The sequence below is a fragment of the Vombatus ursinus genome, unplaced genomic scaffold (assembly GCF_900497805.2).
Source record: "Vombatus ursinus unplaced genomic scaffold, bare-nosed wombat genome assembly UNPS02014811.1, whole genome shotgun sequence".
Lineage (NCBI taxonomy): Eukaryota > Metazoa > Chordata > Mammalia > Diprotodontia > Vombatidae > Vombatus > Vombatus ursinus.
Window position 1 is genome coordinate 8,346,484 of NW_020954589.1, and position 19,252 is coordinate 8,365,735.

Consider the following 19,252-nt stretch of genomic DNA (forward strand, 5'->3'; position numbering starts at 1 on the left):
GGTAACTTTCTTCCTCACTTTCTGTGCCCCTTCAACTCAAAGGTCTTGAACTCTGGCTCTATAAAATATGATTGATAACTACATTGTTATCTATACTTTACAAGCTCTAGAACTAGGCAGTAATAAAACATAATCTCCTTGGGGTCATTTTCTTTCTGTCTTCATATCTCCAGTGCCTAGAAGAGTGCTGGCACAAAGTTGGTGCTCAATAAGTGCTTGTTGAAAGGATGAGTTAGGGGCAGCTAGGTGGCGCAGTGGATAGAGCACCGGCCCTGGATTCAGGAGGACCTGAGTTCAAATCCAGCCTCAGACAAATAACCCTCACTTGCTGTGTGACCCTGGGCAAGTCACTTAACCCCATTGCCTAACCAAAAAAAAAAAAAAGAAGAAGAAGAAAGAAAGAATGAATTCCCACTAAGTTATTTCCATTCAGGGAACATTTGCCTTCCACTCCACTAATTGCAATTTAAAAGAGTGAAAGGAATTAATGTTGGTGATGGGAATATAATTAGTAGGAGTATAATTGTGGCTTGGAAAACCTTTCTGCAACTGCTAAATCATATCATGGCAAAAAGAGGCTAAAATTCTTCCTCTGTCCTTCCGTTTTCAGGAGATAAAACAGCTGTATATTCCACCATAATGGGGATTCAAGTAGGTCGCTCATTCCTGAGTAGCTGAGTTCCCACCCATGGCCTCCACCATGGTCCAGTATCGGCCCCTTTTCTCCATAAGCTGCCTATGGGTCCCGCTCTCCTGAATGACCCCCTCCTCCAAGAAGAGTATGTGGTCAGCCCTTTCCACAGAGCTGAGACGTTGGGTGATGAGTAGCACTGCCTGAGAGGCCCTCCTGGGGGCCTCATATACAAGCTGCTCCACCTGCAGGAAGAAGGCACAGATGCTGTTAGTAGTTCAGAAAGCCTCATGCACAAACCATAGCATTAATGCCATTGGTATTAACTGTCTCATCCATAGTAACCCCTTCCTGTACTCCCATCCCAGAACTTGCTATAAGAATCCTATGAGCTCTAGGGAAAGAGGAATAAACCCAGCATGTCCCTAGGCATAGTTCTGCATTTAATCAAGGTTTTTTGGTGGTGCTAATGATGACGATGATGACAATGAAGAAAAAAAAAGAAAAGTTAAATTTAGGAATTTTATCTAGAAGATTTGTATATCATAGGCTTTCTCAAACATAAAATTCTCTGAATTACAGTTCCCTCAAGTGCCTAAGCCAGGATTCAAACTCAGGTTTTCTTGGCTCCAAGCTCAATGTTCTATCCCTGTCACTCACTCTCTGACTATGAATATTTGTAAAGAATAAATAATAAGAATGCCAGAGCTATCACTGTGCCAGGTGCAATAAATACTTAAATGACTCTTTTATTTGAGAATTACTTCTAATGATGTAGATCAACATCCATGGGTGCCTGCCCCTCTTGGGTGACTCTTGTACTTGTTCCATCAGAGTTTCACCAGAGATAGTCCACCCAAGTTGCTGGAGGCCTTCTTCATTTTCACCCAGCATTGTGAGCATGCTAATTGGTCACTCTTGCTGTCTAGGTTTTCTCCCTGGCTTTTGCCACACAATCAATCCATCTTCTCTTCCTGACATAATTTCTTGATGACTATGATTTCTGTTCTTTTTGGAGATTACATGATGAAAAGATGTGCCTTTGCTTTCATGGGAAGCTTGGAACCAGTAAAAGAGCATTACAATTTCCCAAGAACTATAAAATTCACTCTCTTTCTATTTAACTTAGGGCCCAAATCATTGTCTATCTCTACTGTCTGTCCCAGGTTTTACATGCTGTTAGACATGCTTTATAGGGTTTACATCCAAGTGCACATACACACTTGAGGCAAGAGATCTTCCTCATCCACTTAGACATTACTATGTGAACGAACGGGCTAAATTAATTTTAGTGATTACACATCTCTTCCAGAAGACTCTATAATGTTATGGGGACTGATGCAATAAGTACTATGTCATTCATATATAGGATTATCTGGAAGACTTCATCATCCATATAAAAAACATCTAAAATCTAGACTCTGTGCTGGATCTCCTCCACAGTAGAAAATATCTTTGGTGAGGATACATCTTCTGCTTTTATTCCTTGCCTGATATTGATTACTACAGTCACTGAGCAGAGTTATTTATATTGTTAAATATTCCAAGGAATCATAAATAAACTCCATGTATGGATGGGAGGCACCTAGTTGTAAAGAAGTCTGTTAAAAAAATTAAAATAAAAAAATAAAAAAATAAAAGAATTAGAGTTCCTTTCAGATTTAAAGATTTGGGAGTTAGGGAGAGTTGGAGAGATTGCTGTCTCACCCTCAACTGGTTGTTTGTATCCAGGGCACTCATGGCATCATCTAGGATGAGGACCCAAAGGTTCCGAATCAGAGCCCGAGCCAGGGCCACTGCCTGTCGCTGACCACCTGACAGCTGGCTCCCAGACTCTCCTATCTCTGGAGAGAGAACCAGATGCATTGAGAGCAGGACCATAACAGTCACACAAAAACATATGCTTTCTCCCTTGGACTAAAAGGGGTGGGCTGAGACCAATTCCTCAACACAGTAGTGGGATGATAGACATTCTGTGAGAGTCCATGGAAACCAAGGAATGAGATTCCTAAGTCCTTAATCCACCCATCTTTGTAACTCCTGCCCTAGAAGGCAGAAGGCTGAACTGTGTAGGTTCTTGAATCAGTGGGAGAAAACTAACCTACCCCATTATATCCAGTCAGCCCCAAACCACGTTCCATATACCATCTACTCATCCATGTGGATATCTTGCCATGGGCACTGCCACTGCACGGGTACACTTGCCTTCCCTTTCCACTTCTTCCTTTGGACACAGTCATGCTATCGATAGTACCATTGCTTCTAAAAAGGACTGTTGTATGGATTACTCATCATCTCTGTGATTCTACAGACTAAAATTCTTTTCCATGGCTACTCTTCACCTATATGTGTTGCCTCTCTTTATTAGAAGATAAACTAGTTGAGAGCAGGGGCTTTCTTACCTTGGTATTTGTAACCGCAGCACTTAGCACAGTGCTTGGCACACAGTTAGCACTTAATAATAATAGGTAACATTTATATAGCACTTACCAGGTGCCACACACTATGCTAAGCCCTTTATAATTGTTATTTATTTTACAATTATTATTTTATTTGATCTTCCAGCAACGCAGAGGAGTAGGTACTGTTATTATCCCCACTTTACCGATGAGAAAACTGAGGCAAACAGAGGTTAAGTAGTGACTTGTCCAGTGTCACCCAGCTACTAAGTGCCTGAGACCAGATTTGAACATTTATATTTTTGAGGCAGCTAGGTAGCATAGTGGATGAAGCCTAGGCACAGAGTCAGGAAGACCTGAGTTCAAGCAAGGCCTCAGACACTTAACTGGCTGTGAGACCCTGGTAAGCCTGCCTCAGTTTCCTCAGTAGTAAAAATAGAAATGATTATACCACTTACCTCCTAGGGTTGTTGTGAAGATCAAATAAGATAACATTTGTAAAGCACATAGCAAAGTGCCTGGCACATAGTAGGCACTTAGTAAATTATTGTTCTCTTTTCCTTGTTCCCTTCCTCTAGTATTGATGAAATACTTTTCCATTGATTCATTCATTCCTTGCCTATCTCTGATAGAAGGCCGAGTTAAAGACGAAATGGATTGACTCAAGTATTGGTGGGGAAGGGATATGTCTACTTGGTGAGTGAATATTCACAGTACCTGTGTAGTAGCCCTGGGGCAACTGAGAGATGAAACTGTGAGCTCCAGCCTGCCTGGCAGCTTCCATAATCTCCTCTAGCTCTGCTTTCCAGCCCAGCCCATAGGCTATGTTTTCATATAGATTCCGTCCAAACAGCTGTGGCTCTTGTGACACCGCAGCTACCTGGGATGAGCCAGAATAAGGAGAGGTGAAGGCAGGAGGCAAGGGAGCTCAGGTCAGGGCTTGGGTATTTCCATTCCTCATGATAAATTCTTCATCTCTGTCACATCCACCAACAAGGATGTTGCTGGGCTAGGACCAGGAACAATGCCTGCCCTTCTTTCTCCTATTCATTCCTTCATTGACCTATTCTCCCAAGGGTATTCTGATCCATCCAGGTGATCCTCCTCACCTGTGAGTGCAGGTATCGGTGCTGGTATTGGGGCAGTGGCTTTCCATCCAGCAGCAGCTGGCCCTTTGTAGGCTGATACAGATTCTGCAGCAATGCAGCCACTGAGCTCTTCCTAGCCCCATTGGGCCCCACTAGGGCTGTCACCTTCCCAGGGCACAGAGTGAATGTCACTCCCTAAAGGAACCAGAAAGGGAAGGCATCAGGGAAGAGACAGAGAGAGCCTATCCCCTGGTTGAGCAGGTACACACCAACCCCACCACCACACATACATACAGGGACATCCTCACATCATGAGACAGGGCTAGTGTAATTCCTGTATAAAAAGGAAGAGGAAAGAAAAGGGAGAATAGAACAGAGTTGAAAAAAGGTCCTCAGTCCTCACTACCAGAGCAAGGGGAAAGTAGAGACACCTCTTAGTGAGTTTTTCATGGCTCCCTTGAGATGCCCAACCTGATTTGTGAGTTTGGGACAACCCTGTAGGTGGGTTCTCTCTGATCCTTTCTCTTCCTCATATAGAAAGACTGGGGGAGGTTAAAGCAAAAGCATCTCATCCAGCCCAGGAAAGAGAACAGATGAATTGAGGAAGGGTAATATCTCAGAGGACATCTGAGAGCCTGGGAGTTGGAAAAAATGGAGTGTGAGAGGCAGGAGGTGATACCTGTAGGACCAAGACATCTGGCCGGCTGGGGTAAGCAAAGAAGACATCTTGGAACTCTACAAGGCCATGCAGGGTAGGAGGTGCCAGGGGACCACTGGAAGGGCATTGAGGTATCCGGTCTAAGTACTCAAAGATCTTCTCTGAAGCTCCCACAGCCTTCTGTACACTGGGCAAGGTGGAAAGCAATACCTGAAGGAAGAGGGATGAGCCATGAGAAGGGTGAGGGGACAGCACGTGTTGTCTGGGATATCTGACAGGAGAGCTGGAAAGGGGACACTGAAAGTAATGGGAGAGGAGGAATAAGGAGCAATAGTCAAGGGGGGGGGGGTCTCACCTTAACAGCAGTGGTAAACTGGATCTGATAAAGGACAAAGTTGACAAGGTCTCCTCTACTCACATCCCCATGGGTCACCATCCTTCCCCCCATGTACAGAATGCTCACCTTCAACAGGAGTCCTAAGAGCTGAGGATAGATCAGAGAGTACAAGTTGGGGACATCAGAGGACTATAAGGATAACTATGTCACATTCATGGATAATGGCATTGTAGCCTCAAGTATAGTCACAGAGTCACCTCATTAGGTATCATCCAAGAACAGGATTGGGGGTCTAGGGAAGGAACTAAGGACCTCTGTGAACTCATGATATGCTTGCCCATTGAATAAAAAATGTTTCCTTATCCCCAAATCCCCCTTCCATTAACCCTGGTGACTTAGAGGCTCCAAGAAAGGGAGAGGCAAGATGCAGGGACCTCATGGCACCTCAAGGGGGCTGGGAAAAGAAGGACCACACAGTAAAAAGACAAATTATCTCCATGTAAAGGAGGTAATGCTCTGAACCCCCTTATGAAAGTAACTATCTAGTACCTCAAATAAGGGAAAGAGCTATGAAGCCAATCATGAGAATGGGAAATTTGGCCCTGGAGCCCCTGGATGGTGATTAGGGTCTACAAGTCCTTGGCTAGTAAGTGAGTACTCTATCCCCAGATACTTACATTGGTGATGCACATGTTGACAGTATAGGCCAGTGCCTCCTTCTGGTTAAGTTTCTGTGTCTTCTGGAGCTGATGGGCAAACCTCCGTGCCTCTCCTTCCTCATTGGCAAAGCTTCTGACTGTGGGCATAGCAGACAGTGCCTCCACAGCCACCTGGCTTGACTCTGCCAGGGATGTCTGCACTTCAGCTCCCAGGGACTGTGGGGACAGAGGGTAGCAACACTGTTGTGCGGAGAGGATTTTCTTAGTGTATTTTCATATGATTGTACAGAAATTGATGGTGTGAAAGAACAGAGAAGGCAGTCCTGTGGATCTGAGCACTTTCTATGTCCCCAATCACAAAAGGGCACAACGTCAGGGGGTACATTCCCCCAGGGCCCTGCTGGAGAAGGGAGGCAGTTGAAGAAAACAATGCCAAGAGTATTGCTTGGGGAGTTAGGACGTGTGAATTCCAGTATAAATTCAGCTACCAGTGGGTTAGCCATATGACCTGACAAGTTATTTATGTTGTCTAGTCTTCACTGAAAAATAGAAATAGGAAAAAAAATAGAAATAACACTTAAACTAGCTAACTCATGGATGGGTGTGAGGAAAGAACTTTGTAATCTGTGAAGTACTCTGTGAATGTGTCATTAAAAACTATATTACATGACCTGCTAGTTGGTATAGTAGATAGAGAATTGAATTTGGAGCCAAGTAGACCTTAGTTTAAATCATCACTCAGACACTAGCTGTGTGGCCCTAGGCAAATCACTTAACCTCTCCCAGCCTCAGTTTCCTCATCTATAAATTAGAGATAATAATAGCCCCTACCTCTCAGGGATGTTGTGAAGATCAAATAAGAGAACATACATAAAGTGCTTTGCAAATGCTAAAGCACTATGTAAATGACATAAAATATTATTATTGCTGTTGTTGTTGTTGCTGTTCTCTGATGTAAGGACATAGAGACACCAGTACATACAAAGGAATGCAAAGGCAGCAGAGAAGAGTGAAAGCAGAAGGAAGGGATATACCAATCCCTTGAGAAACTATAGGAATATAGGAATTCCAGAATTTGGGTACCCAGAGAAGAAAGAAGAATAGAGGGAAAGAGTATCCTAGAAAGGACTGTAGAAAATTGGTATAATAAGGGGACATGGTGAAGAAAATGGCTGGAAAATGACCTACAGACAGAGGCTATGGTAGAAAAGGGCCAGAATTCAGGCAAGAGAATCATCATGGCCACAGGGCAAAGACTATGCACCCTATAGTCTTTTTAAGTATGGGAGGGGCAAAGGGACCAGAGAAACTAAGGTTGTCAAAGCTAAGTGTAAAGAACAGACTGGGGTTCATGAAGGTAGAGCCAAAGGTGAGGAAGGATGCTGGAGAAGAGAGGTTCCCTGGGCTTACCTGGTACCACCTGTCCAGCTCCTTGGATATGAAGAAGAGCACAGGCAAAGCAATCAGTGTGACAAGGGTGAGGGTCGGGGACCCCCAGAGCATAAGTCCCAGAAGACACAGTCCTCGAAAAAAGTACCACAAGAGCAGGCTTAGCTCCTTACTCAGGGACTCACTCAGCTTGGCTGTGTCCTGTGACACCCGAGAGGTGATAGCACCTAAGAAAGAGGAAGAAAAGTTGAGGGTCGAAGAAAAGTTGAGGGTCTGGCAAAAATTGAGGGTCTGGAATAGTTGGGAAAGGAAATGGAAATATGAAAAGAGGCTGAGGCAGATAGGAAAATGTCTGGGAAATTTTTGGAATAATGAGGGTAGGAGCTCATTAGTTCAGTCCCTGTCTAAAGGTTCCTAAAAGGCTTCTGGGGCCCCAGTAATATTAGAGAGGGGTGTGTCAGGTTGGGTGCTGGAGCAGGACCAGAGCTGCAAAGTTCTCCTTGGGGATATAGTGATGTCAGTCATGCCGTCATGAAGCCAGAGGACTAAAGATTCAAATTCTAAATGTGGCAAGTTATGGGTGCACAACAAAAGTATTAGGAAGCAAATCTCTCTGGTTCTGAGAATAAAAGGAGTGTAGGATTAATATTTTTGTATAGATGGAATATATAGTAGTGTGTCCTTTCTGATCTTTGGCTTAAAAGGTCAAGGAAAGTATGATAAGTACTATATAGGGTTGTATAAAAGGCATAAGGAAAGAGAGAGTGTGGGGGGAGATATGTTTCATTCCCACTGCTACCACCCTGGGATAGACCTTCACTCTAATTTCCACTCACTTGGAATACTGCAAGAGGCTTTTTGTCCCTACTCTCTTCTCCCCCCAGTCTATCCTTCATACTGCTGCCAGAAGATTCATTCTTGTACATAGATTTTATCATGTCAACTTCTCTGCACAAGTCTTCAGAAGTTCTCTATTGTCTACTAAATAACATTCATATTCCTCCTGTCTGTCATTCAAGGTCCTCCCCAATCCCTCACTCTTTCACTCATTTCATAATATTCTCCTCTATACAATCTGCTCCCTATCCTCATAAACTGTGCTCTCATACTGACATGCCTTTGTTCCTTATGCCTGGAATGTCCTCTTTCTCCTGCCTGTGAATTCCTATACATTCTTTCAAGCTCAACTCCAGTGCTACCTCCCACAAAAAGCTCACTTTGATTTCCTCTTATCCCTCAGATTGTAAGCATTTTTCTTCACCATAACTTTCTATCATACTTATCATTTGATATTATGTATTGTAGTTAGCCATATTAGTGTTCTGTTCCTTAGATGCTATAGTGCCCCTTAAACTATGATTGACATAATTCATCTCAGTGTCTACTTTGTGACCTTTCTTACGTTATGCAGATGGACATACTTGCTTCTTAGAATTTTGTAACTTCAAACAACACCCTTGCTCTCAGGAATAGAAATTAGTTGGCATTGTTGCCAGAAAACGTAAATGTATTTGCACATATATGTACATATGTGTATTATACATACTACATTAATAATGAAAGCTACACATACACACACACATACACATACACACATGTTAGGAATTGGAATTTTATTTCCTCCTCCCCTATAGAATCTGAGCTAGCTTTCATATGAAGAATTTTTAGGAGAAAAGTTGTAAGTTCTTTCATCAGACAACCTTTGATTTTCACTTGAGAAAATGACCCAAAGTCATCCTTCTCCTACTGGTCAGGCACTTTAGAGACAGAACTCCATGGAAATACCTTTACCTATATTACTCCACTAGTATTCCACCCAGATGCACTCCTCTGGACATCTCCATCATTGGGAACCTCCTTATCCTGCAAAATCACTTCAGCCCTGGAACTCACACTGCATCAGCACCCTCTGCCCCTGAGGCCCCTTACTCCATATGATTGGAAAGCTTTCCCAGAGCTTCTTCCATTTAAGGAGGGTGCCCAGGGCATCCATCTCTTCATTTCCATCCCAGCTGCATTTCACTCTTCTGGATTTCCCCATCATGCCTCTGAGCTGGATACCACCCCTCTGTTCCCACAGCTTTTCAGCTTCATTTGAGATGTTGTCTTCCTTCATTAAATTATAAATTCCTTCAGGGTGGGAGCTGTTCTTTCCCTTTTTTTATATCCACAGTGCTTAGCACAGTACCTAGCACATTGTTGTTATTTTGTTGATTAGTCCGGTCCAACTCTTTGTGAGCCCATTTGGAGTTTTCTTGGCAAAGATGCTGGAGTGGTTTGCCATTTCCTTCTCCAGTTCATTTTACAGATAAAGAAACCAAGGCAAACAGGGTTAAATGACTCCTCCAGGGTCACACAGTTAGTAAGCATCTGAGGCTGGATTTGAACTCAGGTTTTCCTGACTCCAAGCCTGGGACTTCATCTACTGAACCACCTAGCTGCCCTACTTAGCACAAAGTAGGTGCTTAATAAATATTTATTGACAAACTATCCTGTATACCTAGGTAATCTTAGTTACTTCTTAAAATTTTTTTTGTTTTCACCCTTCTACCCAGGCAAAAAGGTCTCCTCCATCTTCTGAAATATGACTACACAGGTAAGCATACATCTGGGTTGAAAGTGTACATTTCATGGCAACTGGGTTTATGAATCAGATCCTCCATTATCCCCCTTTTTTGTTAGTGAAGAGTAGATTGAGAAGCATTTTAATTCCATATTCTCCCTATACCCCCACCTTTAATCAACTATTATACTCAAAAATCTAAAAGTAGAAATTTGGAAGCAAAGGTTGCAGATAGCACTTGTTTGCCATTATTTCCCATGTTAGAAACCCTGCCTCCCCCAAAAGGCATTTTAACATACTTAGAGATGGATCTTTCTCTGTACAAAGAAGAGAAGCTGGAAAGTCATATTTGAAGCTGCCAAAGTGTCAGCTCAATTGGGACACAGATGACAGCCAAGAAGATTTAGAACTGGAAGGGACCTAAGAGGCAACAAATCCACCCCTTTCTTTTTACAGATGAAGAAACAAAAGTTAAAAGACTTACCCAGGGTCATGCAGCCAGTAAATACCTGATGCTGGATTGAAACCCAGGTCTTTCTGACTTCGAGTCCAGGACTATATTCACTATGCTATGTTGCCCTTCCTTTGAGGACCACGGCACTGCTCCTGTCTCCAGCAATCTTAAGGCTTTATCCAGCTTCATAGACTATTCTATGACCCTTGGAGACAGAAGTCTTGTGCATGGTTTTCTCTTTGTTCCTTGGTGTGAACCCCTGAATTACCACATGATCAGTGATTTGGGGAGGCCTTTGGGGTCAAAAGTTGAGGACAGCTGATCAAATGTCCTCATTCTAAAGCTCCCTGAACTCATGCAGATCCCACATTCAAATTGATATAGTAAGTGACCCCTCTTCACCCTATTAGACAATAAGCTCCAGAAGGGTAGGGACTGGGTCTTATCTAAATTTTCTATCTCCCTTAGCACCCACCACAGCTCTCTGAATAAAGCTGGTGCTTAATGAATGTTTGATGCTTCTTGTTGTAAGGAGTATAAGAATGTCTTGTGTGCAGGTAACAGGACTCACCTGTTTGGTTCTGTTGAAAAAAGTCAGTATCCTGGGACAGCACAGCCCGGAACACTTGTCCCTGAAGGTTGCTGTGAGCTCGGCCCATTGTGTAATTATAAATTCCATCACCCAAGAACTCTAACAAAGCACTGGAAAGAAATGAGAGGAAGGGAGGAGTATTATGTGGAGGCTTAATATTTGGAGGTGAGGGAGTCTTCCGCTGTATCAACCTGCCCAGAGTGCAGGCCTAGCTTCCAACCTCCTCAGTTCCCTAGTTCCCCATTCTCTGAGTTTCCAAGCCCAGTTCCCAGACCTGGCTAGCGTGAGTATGGACATGAAAGCGATGTTGCGGTTGAAGATGGCAGCTGCTTCATCCTCCAGGATCCAGTCTGTGAAGCGACCAGTAAAGAAAGGGATAGCCATCTCTCCTGGAGGTGATGAGGTAGCATCAGGGAGGGAGAGAGTGACAATTAATCAACTAATAGGTGCTTATTGGAGGTTTACTATATCAAGGCTGGGGACTTGCAGCTGGACTACATCCCCATCTTCCTTGGTACAGAGAAAGACAATGCTCTTCTGTTAGGCCCCTATGAGATTACACAGGCCAATCGTACATCTGAGACAGAAGCCCAGAAAGGTAAGATGAATTTGCCAGTCATACAGCTTAACACACAGCATTAGGACGTAGATCTCCTGATTCCTAGGCAGTTGTGGAAAGGAAAGACCTCTCGATTTGGAGTCAGACCTTCTGGGTAGGAAGCTCTACCTCTGAATCTCTCTCGTGTCCCCCTGACTCACCGCCCATAATCTTCAATTCTCCCCAATTTGCCCAGTCCCTTGCATCCTCCCTCTCCTCACCTAGACAGGACAACAGGAGGAAGAACATGACTAGCGGGAAGCGACGCAGTTCTGGGCCCAGGAAGCCCAGCAGCCGGTGTATGATGGACGCCGAGCCCGTGGGACTCCCCGGTACCCAAAGATCTCCAAGTTTCTGCCACAGGAGAAGCGCCAGCAGTGCCACGGCATAGCTGAGAGCGAAAGCGTCGAGCCGGCTCCCCTAGTGCAGCGGCCCGGCCCCGCCTCCACCCGCCTCCCTCCCTCCCAGAGCCCTGAATGAGGCGAGCCCGGGCAGCGCCAATCCCAGCACCGCCGTCAGGGGCCCCAGGGCAGTCCTCCAGCTTTTAGCGTGGACCCCTTCCTGGTTAGTGGTCCAATGCAACCCCAGCCACAAAATCCCCCAGCGGCCCAGGCCAGTAGCCCAGAGCCGGAGAAGCGGAGGCCCAGTGGGCAGGAGCAAGAACAGGAGCTGAGGCAGCGCCGGACGGAGCAGCGCCCAGTCCATGAGCAGCAAGAGCAGCATCTGCAGCCGCCCAGAAGAGGTTCGGGGGCATAGGAGCGACCCGGGAGACCCGGAGCCAGCCATGCGCGGGGCGCTGTCCGGGGTCCTGAGACGGGCTCCTCTGCGTCTCTCCGCCCTTTGGCTAAAAGTCTGGGTCCAGAGGGTGTGTTGGTGTCTGTGTCTCAAGCAGGCTCCTCAACAGGGCTAGGAGTAAAGAGAGGGGCGGGCCGCAGCCAGTGCCTCAGATAATCTCAGGCAGCGAACTGTGCCAGGCTTCTCAATGGCGAGAAGCAAAGCCGTTTCCAGGAAAAGAAACCGAAAGCTACCGAGGTTCACTGGATCCGCCCCGCCAAGACCGCCCCACCCAGGAGATTCCAGACCTGGGTCTGAGACTTGAAATGTATGGGGAAAGAAAGCCGCCTTGCCCCTCCCCTAACCCCACCCCCCCAACAGCAACCTCAACCCCACAAGTAGCTCAGTTCTCGGCTCAGAAGAACCACTCCCTCCAGCTGGTCCTCCTCAGGATGTAGCGTCACCAGTCACCGAGCAGATCAGCCTTAAACAGGTTAGGAGCTGGACTAGACCACAGCCCAAAGCTACAGAGGCGCCCCTAGAGGGAAGCAGAACAAGAAGGGGCGGAGCTGGCGCTCTATCCCTAGTCAGAAAGCAGTGCCAAGGGCAGAGAGGAGTAATGCACAGCGCTGGCAGGATGCTGGAGAGTTCTTATTTTGGGAACCGTCCCGGAGTCGGAGAAGTCCACACCGGGGTAAGAGGCTCGAGGGACAACAAAGAGGGATGGAAATGGGGTACGGCTTTGGAAGCCCGGCGTCACCGACCGAGCTGGAAAATACACGTGGAAGCAACCCTTCACCACCGTTCCTCAGGCAGCCCACGATAGGAGGAAAAGTTTCACTTTGGGAGAGGTAGTCCAGGGGTGTGGAGTGCTGATGAACTCTAAAAAGCCTGCTGGAGGAAACCAAAGAGGGTCGTCCAGACTCCGCGGCAGAGGCCGAGGGAGAAGCGACTTCGAAGCCCTTTCACTTTCGCTTCTTTGGGGAAACTTGGCAGGGGTGGATTTGGGGGAAGAGTAGAGAAGAAGAAAGTAGATTCCAGGAAGGAGCCCCGTGGTCACTTGGACCATGGGAGCTGGATGAGTGAAAACCTGGAGTGAAAAAGTAAAGAAGTAAAATATTTTTTTAAGAACGATCAATTCATCACATAGACTGCTTCCAGTAGTATTCATGGGAGAGAGAGATAGCTATAGGAGGAACGGGGGGAGTACCCCTGGTCTGGAAGTGACCCAGGTAATCTTCATCCTTGGTTCAGGTACCATGCTAATCACGTAACACAAAACTACTCTGGGGACTTAATCCATAAACTTATTGCCTAAGGAAGATAGAGAGGAGAAAGTAGAGTGGTAGCAAGCAGACAATTGACCTACCCTCACTGCCACTACTCAAGGACTGAGATAGGCATAGATCTGTAGCACACTAAAAACCAAGGAACGTAGGGCTGCCTCATCACTCCTCATGATGGATTTAATTCAGCAGACATTTAATCAGCACCTGTACAGACTCTGATGTACTGGGTTAAGTGACGAAGAAAGTCAAGCAAGGTCACTGCCTTTGTGGAACTTGCAGTCTAGTGGGGATAACACTGTGCAACATCTACATAAAAACTACAGTTCAGAGGAGGCAATGCGGTGATACAGTGAAAAAAAATTTTTGAGGAAATGACATTCATTTAGTTGGATCAAGAAAACTGGGCAGGATTTAAATGAAGGGAGAAAGAAGGTATTGCAGATATAGGGAAAGACATGAACAAAGGCATTGAGGTAAGAAAATGCAGGATATAGGATCAGAAGAGCCTGCAGAGAAGAATTCCTTCTTTATAATTGGGGAGACTGAGGATGAAAGAGTTGAAATGATTAGTTCAAGATCACACAGCTATTTAGTAGCAGGCCTGAGATTGGACTCAGGTCTTCTGAATCATGGTGAACAAATGGTAAATGAGTGGCTAAAAAAAATAAAGTATTTAAGGGACAATAGCATGAGATAAGGCTAAGAAGGTAAATTTTAGCCAGCTTGTGGATGGTGAGCGGTCTGGTTTGAATAAGTCACAATAAGTCATTAAGGCAGTCTTGTGAAATACAGAAATAGTGATTTTTACTTCAGGCAACAAAAATAATAATAATGGATATTTACAAACCAGTCAAGCATAAGCGTATAATGTTCCAACTAGGTTCAAACCATAGATTCCAGCTGTTTTGAAACTCAAGATTTCTCCTCTGGCTATTTATTTTCCCCCTTATCAAAATCTGCTTAACTAAATCTCTTCAGTTTAAAAAAAATTGTCCTCATGGCTGAGCTCCTAAATACCCAACCCTCACTTCATCATTCTGAGAGCTTACCACAGCAATCATCTAAATTTATTGGGAGAAGCCAAACAACAATTTCCATTTAACAAATTCCTAGTCACCCCCTTAGCTAGTGCCATACCATATCTAGATACAAAACATCATGCATTCCAACTTTTTACACTGGAGGTCACTTCAACATGGGAACAACCAGGCCTGTAAAGGTACCCACAATCTTCCCTCAATCCCACATCCCCCAACCTTCCCTCACCAAAAAGGTAACAAGTGGTCCCTGGGGTTTTCCCAATATTCTTTTCCCTGTGGTAGGGAAGGATGTCCTTGAGGGAATCTAAGATTTAGGCACTAAGGTCCTGACCCTTAGCCAGGTTGAGATACCTTCTCCCTACCATATAAAGGAGTGGGGCATAATAGGAAGAATAGTATATTGGAAGTCAGACCCCTTGGTTCCACTTCCAGCTTTGCCACTAACCAAACTTGTAACAGCTTTTATGTGTCTGTTTCTTGTAATCTGTCTGTTTTCTGTTACTTGTAAAATGAGGGGGAGAGTGTAAAGGTGTCATTCAGCTTTAACATTCTAAAAGTTTATGTTTCTATAGACAACTATAATGGCAGTGGAGTTTGATGGTGGTGTTGTGGTCGGTTCTGATTCCCGAGTTTCTGCAGGGTAAGTATCAGAGGAGGATCAGGAATTAGGGGACTCTCCCCAAACAGGTATGTTGCCTAGCCCAGGCATAAGAAGCATTTCAGAGGTAGTTTTGGAACAGATGGGGGTTAACATGAATAACAAAGCAGGGGCTGGTATAATAAGAAATTGGAATCAGACTATGGAAGGAAATTTAAAGGGATGCGGACTCTAAATAAGGGTATACTTAGGTGAAATAGGGATACTGGGGTGGAGGATATCTTTGCTAAGAGTGAGAATGCCAGGATAATTGAGAAATGTAACTGGAAAGGATGAGCAAATAAGGATCAGGTCTTTATTCCTCACGTCTCTTCCTTAATAGCCTCTCTCATCATCTCTTTCCTCCACCATTCAGAGAAGCTGTAGTGAACCGAGTATTTAACAAGCTGGCCCCTCTGCACCAACGAATCTATTGTGCCCTATCTGGTTCAGCTGCTGATGCCCAGGCCATAGCTGACATGGCCACCTACCAGCTGGAGCTTCATGGGTATGAGTCAGGAATGGTCTTGGGATTTTTTATCCTCTTCTTCGTATACTCCCCATCCAAACTACTGCATCTAGATATCTTCTTCTTCATTATATTCCCCTATTCCAATGCTACTTAACATATATAGAGTAAGGAGACTGTGGTGGGTGGGTTGGTGAGTGACACGGTGGGGGAGGTGTAGAGACCTCTTTAGACACTATGAGAAGGACTTTAGCTGTCATTAAAGGAATTTATAGTTTGTGTTGCAGTAGAGAGGGTGAAGCAGATAAGAAGTGGGGGATAGTGAAAAATCAAAAGTGTAGTGAAATTGGAGTTTGGAGTATTATAGGTATATATGTTTGGTTTATGAGGATTTGAGAGAGAGACAGGAGTATGATAGTTCAGGAAACAATGGCTGTCAATCTCCCCAGGATGGAGCTAGAAGAACCCCCCCTTGTTCTGTCTGCTGCAAACACGGTGAGGAATATCACTTACAAATACCGAGAAGAGCTTTCAGCCCACCTGATGGTGGCTGGCTGGGATCCATACCAAGGAGGACAGGTGAGACCCTCCCACAAGGATCACTACACTTGTAATTAATTAGAGGGGTCACAAATCATCCTGTCAATGAGGGCCAGAGCTACTGTTGCTGTAGGTAAATGTGTGGTTTCAGTGTGGGGCCTGAAGTTGGGAATCTAAGGCCTAGGGCAGGGGAAACAAGGCTTTCTCCTATGGGGCTCCAAAAGAGAACTGTAGTCAGGAAAACCTGAGTTCAAATCTGGCCTCAGACACTTACTAGCTGTGTGACCCTTGGCAAGTTACTTAACCTCTTTTTGCTTTAGTTTCCTCATCAGTTAAATGGGGATAATAATACCATCTACTTCCCAAGGTTGTTGTGAAGAACAAATAAGATAATAATTGTAAAATGCTTAGCATAGTGTTTGGCACATATTAAGTGCTATATAACTGTTAGTTATCACTATCATCACCATCATCATCTTACTTTTTGATTACCTTATCTCAGGTGTATGGGACCTTAGAAGGGATGCTGATTCGACAGCCTTTTGCTATAGGAGGCTCTGGCAGTAGCTACATTTATGGCTATGTGGATGCCACCTATAAACCAGGCATGTCCCCTGAGGAGTGCCGACAGTTTACTGCTAATGGTAACTATCCCTTGGGGAAGGGGAAGGGGAAAATTAAAACTAAAACAGTGGTCCTTGGGGAGGGAGAAACAAAAAAGGGGGATAAACCTCCCAAAGGGATGGATACCCTGGGCTGTGAGAATAGCCTACAGAGATAGACAAGAGGGTCTTGAACCAAGATAAACCTGCCTTTTCCCCTGCCTGTTCAAATCTCTTAATAGCTATTGCTCTGGCCATGGGCAGGGATGGCTCCAGTGGAGGGGTCATCTATTTGGTCACCATCACAGCTGCTGGCACCAAACAGGAAATCATCCTGGGGAAGGAGCTACCCCAGTTCTATGATGAATAAGACATCCTCACGTATTACTCCATCTCTTTGTTTTCTAATAAACATCTTGAATTCAGAGTCTGGTGTAGTCATTGGGAGCAGCTCAGAGGATTTGGAAAGAGAGAAGACAATGTGGCATATAGGCAAAAAACCTGGGCTGAGACTCAAAAGAGTGTAGCTCTAATCCCTACTCTTCCATAATTTTGCTGTATGACATTGGGCAAGCTACATCCTTTCTCTGGAACTCAGTTTCCCCATTTATCATCTGAAGTTGACTTATATGTTCTGTAAGGTCCATAGGATCTCTAAGATTCATTCCTGTTCAACAGTTTACAAATCTGTTAGTAGTCATGGAGATGACAAAGGTGGTTCCTCTCCAGTGAGGAACCAAATACTTTCGTCTCCCTCCTGACTCTATCCCTTGACCCTGCTTTAACAGAGTAGAAGAAACGAACGGCCCCCCGATCTTGGAAAGAGCTCTCTTACTAGGTCCTATGAAATGTAGGGGGAACTAGCAATAGTGTGTGTATGGGTGTGTGTGTGTGTGTGTGTATGTCATATATAGCCATAGGTCTGATAGGGTTCAAGTCTAATAGTGCTTGGTAAGAGACAAGATAAATATGAATTACAATGAATTTAAGTGTGGCTTCAAAATGTTTTATTTCTGAAATAACCATCAAACAAACACTAGCTATGGAAGAGACTTTAGAGATTAGCCTAATATTCCAATCTTCAGTGCTTAGCAGAGTGACTGGCACATAGTAGATACTTAACAAATGTTCATTGACTGTTGACTATTCTGCAGTGAAACAGAGGCACAAAAAGGAGTAGCAACTTGTCCAAAATTATACAGCTGGTGTTACCCAACTTCATATTGTAGAATACATGAGGGTCATATACTGAGAAATAGCAATGAGGTTCTAAGAGGCAGTGTGAGCTACCAAATAGAAAGCCAGCATCGGTATCACTATAACTTTCACTCAGATCTCACCTCTAATGCGTGGTAGTTATGATTCCCTTGGCAAATCACTTAACCTTTCAGTTCCCTAGGAAACTTTCTAAATCTTTACAGAATAACTTCTGGTCTGTGTAAATAGAGGGCGCTTTTATAGGAATAGTCCTATAAAAATCACAAGTTTGGGTAAAATAATAATAAAAACTTTTATGATAATGTAACATTTAAGTGAATAACAACATTGGGGAAAATTAGGAAGCAGGTTGGCAGAAAACATATTTAGTGTTTTCTAGTTTCTAGTCTTAAATAGAAACTAGTTAGACTAGTTTCTTGCACCATATACCACTATAAGTTCCTAGCAGAGTCAATCAAAAGAAAAAAAGAAAAAGAAAGAAAAATAGGATGTTCCTTTCACAACTGTGTTCAGAAAGGAGAATCTATAACCAAACAAAGGAACAGAGGTAATCTTAAAAGATAAAAGAAACAATTTTGATTATGTAAAATTTATAAGATTTTGCATGGACAAAAGAAATTTGACTACAATAAGAAATAGAAGATAATGAATGGGGAAAATTTTAATTGTCACATGTCTGATAGAAGTTTCATATTCAAGATCTGTAGAAAATTCTCTTAAAAATAACGTATATGTCTTATATATCCAATATATGTACATAATTGTCTTAGTCTTACAACAAATATGTAAGACTAATCTATTCTCAAATAGATATGTGGTCAAAATATGTAACAATTTTCAAAGATGAAATTAAATCTATCACTATCCATATGAAGAAAAACGCACATCAAAACAATAGATGTAAAAATATTAGAAAAGAACAGTCACTACTGGAATTGATCGATGTGGGTGTTAACAGAATTTCACTCATCCAGTCTCTAAATAGGGAATTCTTGGAGCCACAAAAGCAGGCCTAGAAATAGGATTGCCAGTAATCACGTAGTGGTTTAATTCATCACTTTCAGAGTAAGGAATATTCTCTAAGCTGTAGTAAAAGCACAGCTTATATACATGAATCACAAACAGGGAAGTGGCGGGGAGAAGGGGGAGTGGATTACAAACAATCATTTCCAGGGCCTTAGTGGTTTCCCATGACAAGCCCTCCCATGACAACGCAGGCATTCTGGAGTCCTGTGGGAACAGTATTGTTTCGAGTACTTGGGGGGTCATTATTTAGTGGGGTGCAGGACCAGAGTTATGTGATGAGAACAGGTTC

The 19,252-nt window shown here is 44.0% G+C and overlaps 2 protein-coding genes across 2 annotated transcripts; one reads left to right on the forward strand and one right to left on the reverse strand.

The window, feature by feature from the left end:
* Positions 1-361: 361 nt before the first annotated feature.
* LOC114053481 (antigen peptide transporter 1-like) lies at positions 362-12,495 on the reverse strand. The gene is given in 11 exon segments (XM_027876581.1): positions 362-876; positions 2,339-2,475; positions 3,748-3,910; positions 4,140-4,313; positions 4,798-4,986; positions 5,132-5,260; positions 5,791-5,988; positions 7,183-7,388; positions 10,750-10,880; positions 11,045-11,159; positions 11,590-12,495. Coding segments are annotated over 11 exon segments (2,223 nt in total). The 5' UTR covers positions 12,155-12,495; the 3' UTR covers positions 362-660.
* A 169-nt stretch (positions 12,496-12,664) lies between these two features.
* LOC114053483 (proteasome subunit beta type-9-like) lies at positions 12,665-17,146 on the forward strand. Its single transcript, XM_027876583.1, has 6 exons — positions 12,665-12,836; positions 15,044-15,111; positions 15,485-15,616; positions 16,027-16,156; positions 16,620-16,761; positions 16,962-17,146. The coding sequence occupies exons 1-6, from the start codon at positions 12,762-12,764 to the stop codon at positions 17,087-17,089; spliced, it is 675 nt and encodes a 224-aa protein (XP_027732384.1). The 5' UTR covers positions 12,665-12,761; the 3' UTR covers positions 17,090-17,146.
* The last annotated feature ends 2,106 nt before the right edge of the window (positions 17,147-19,252 follow it).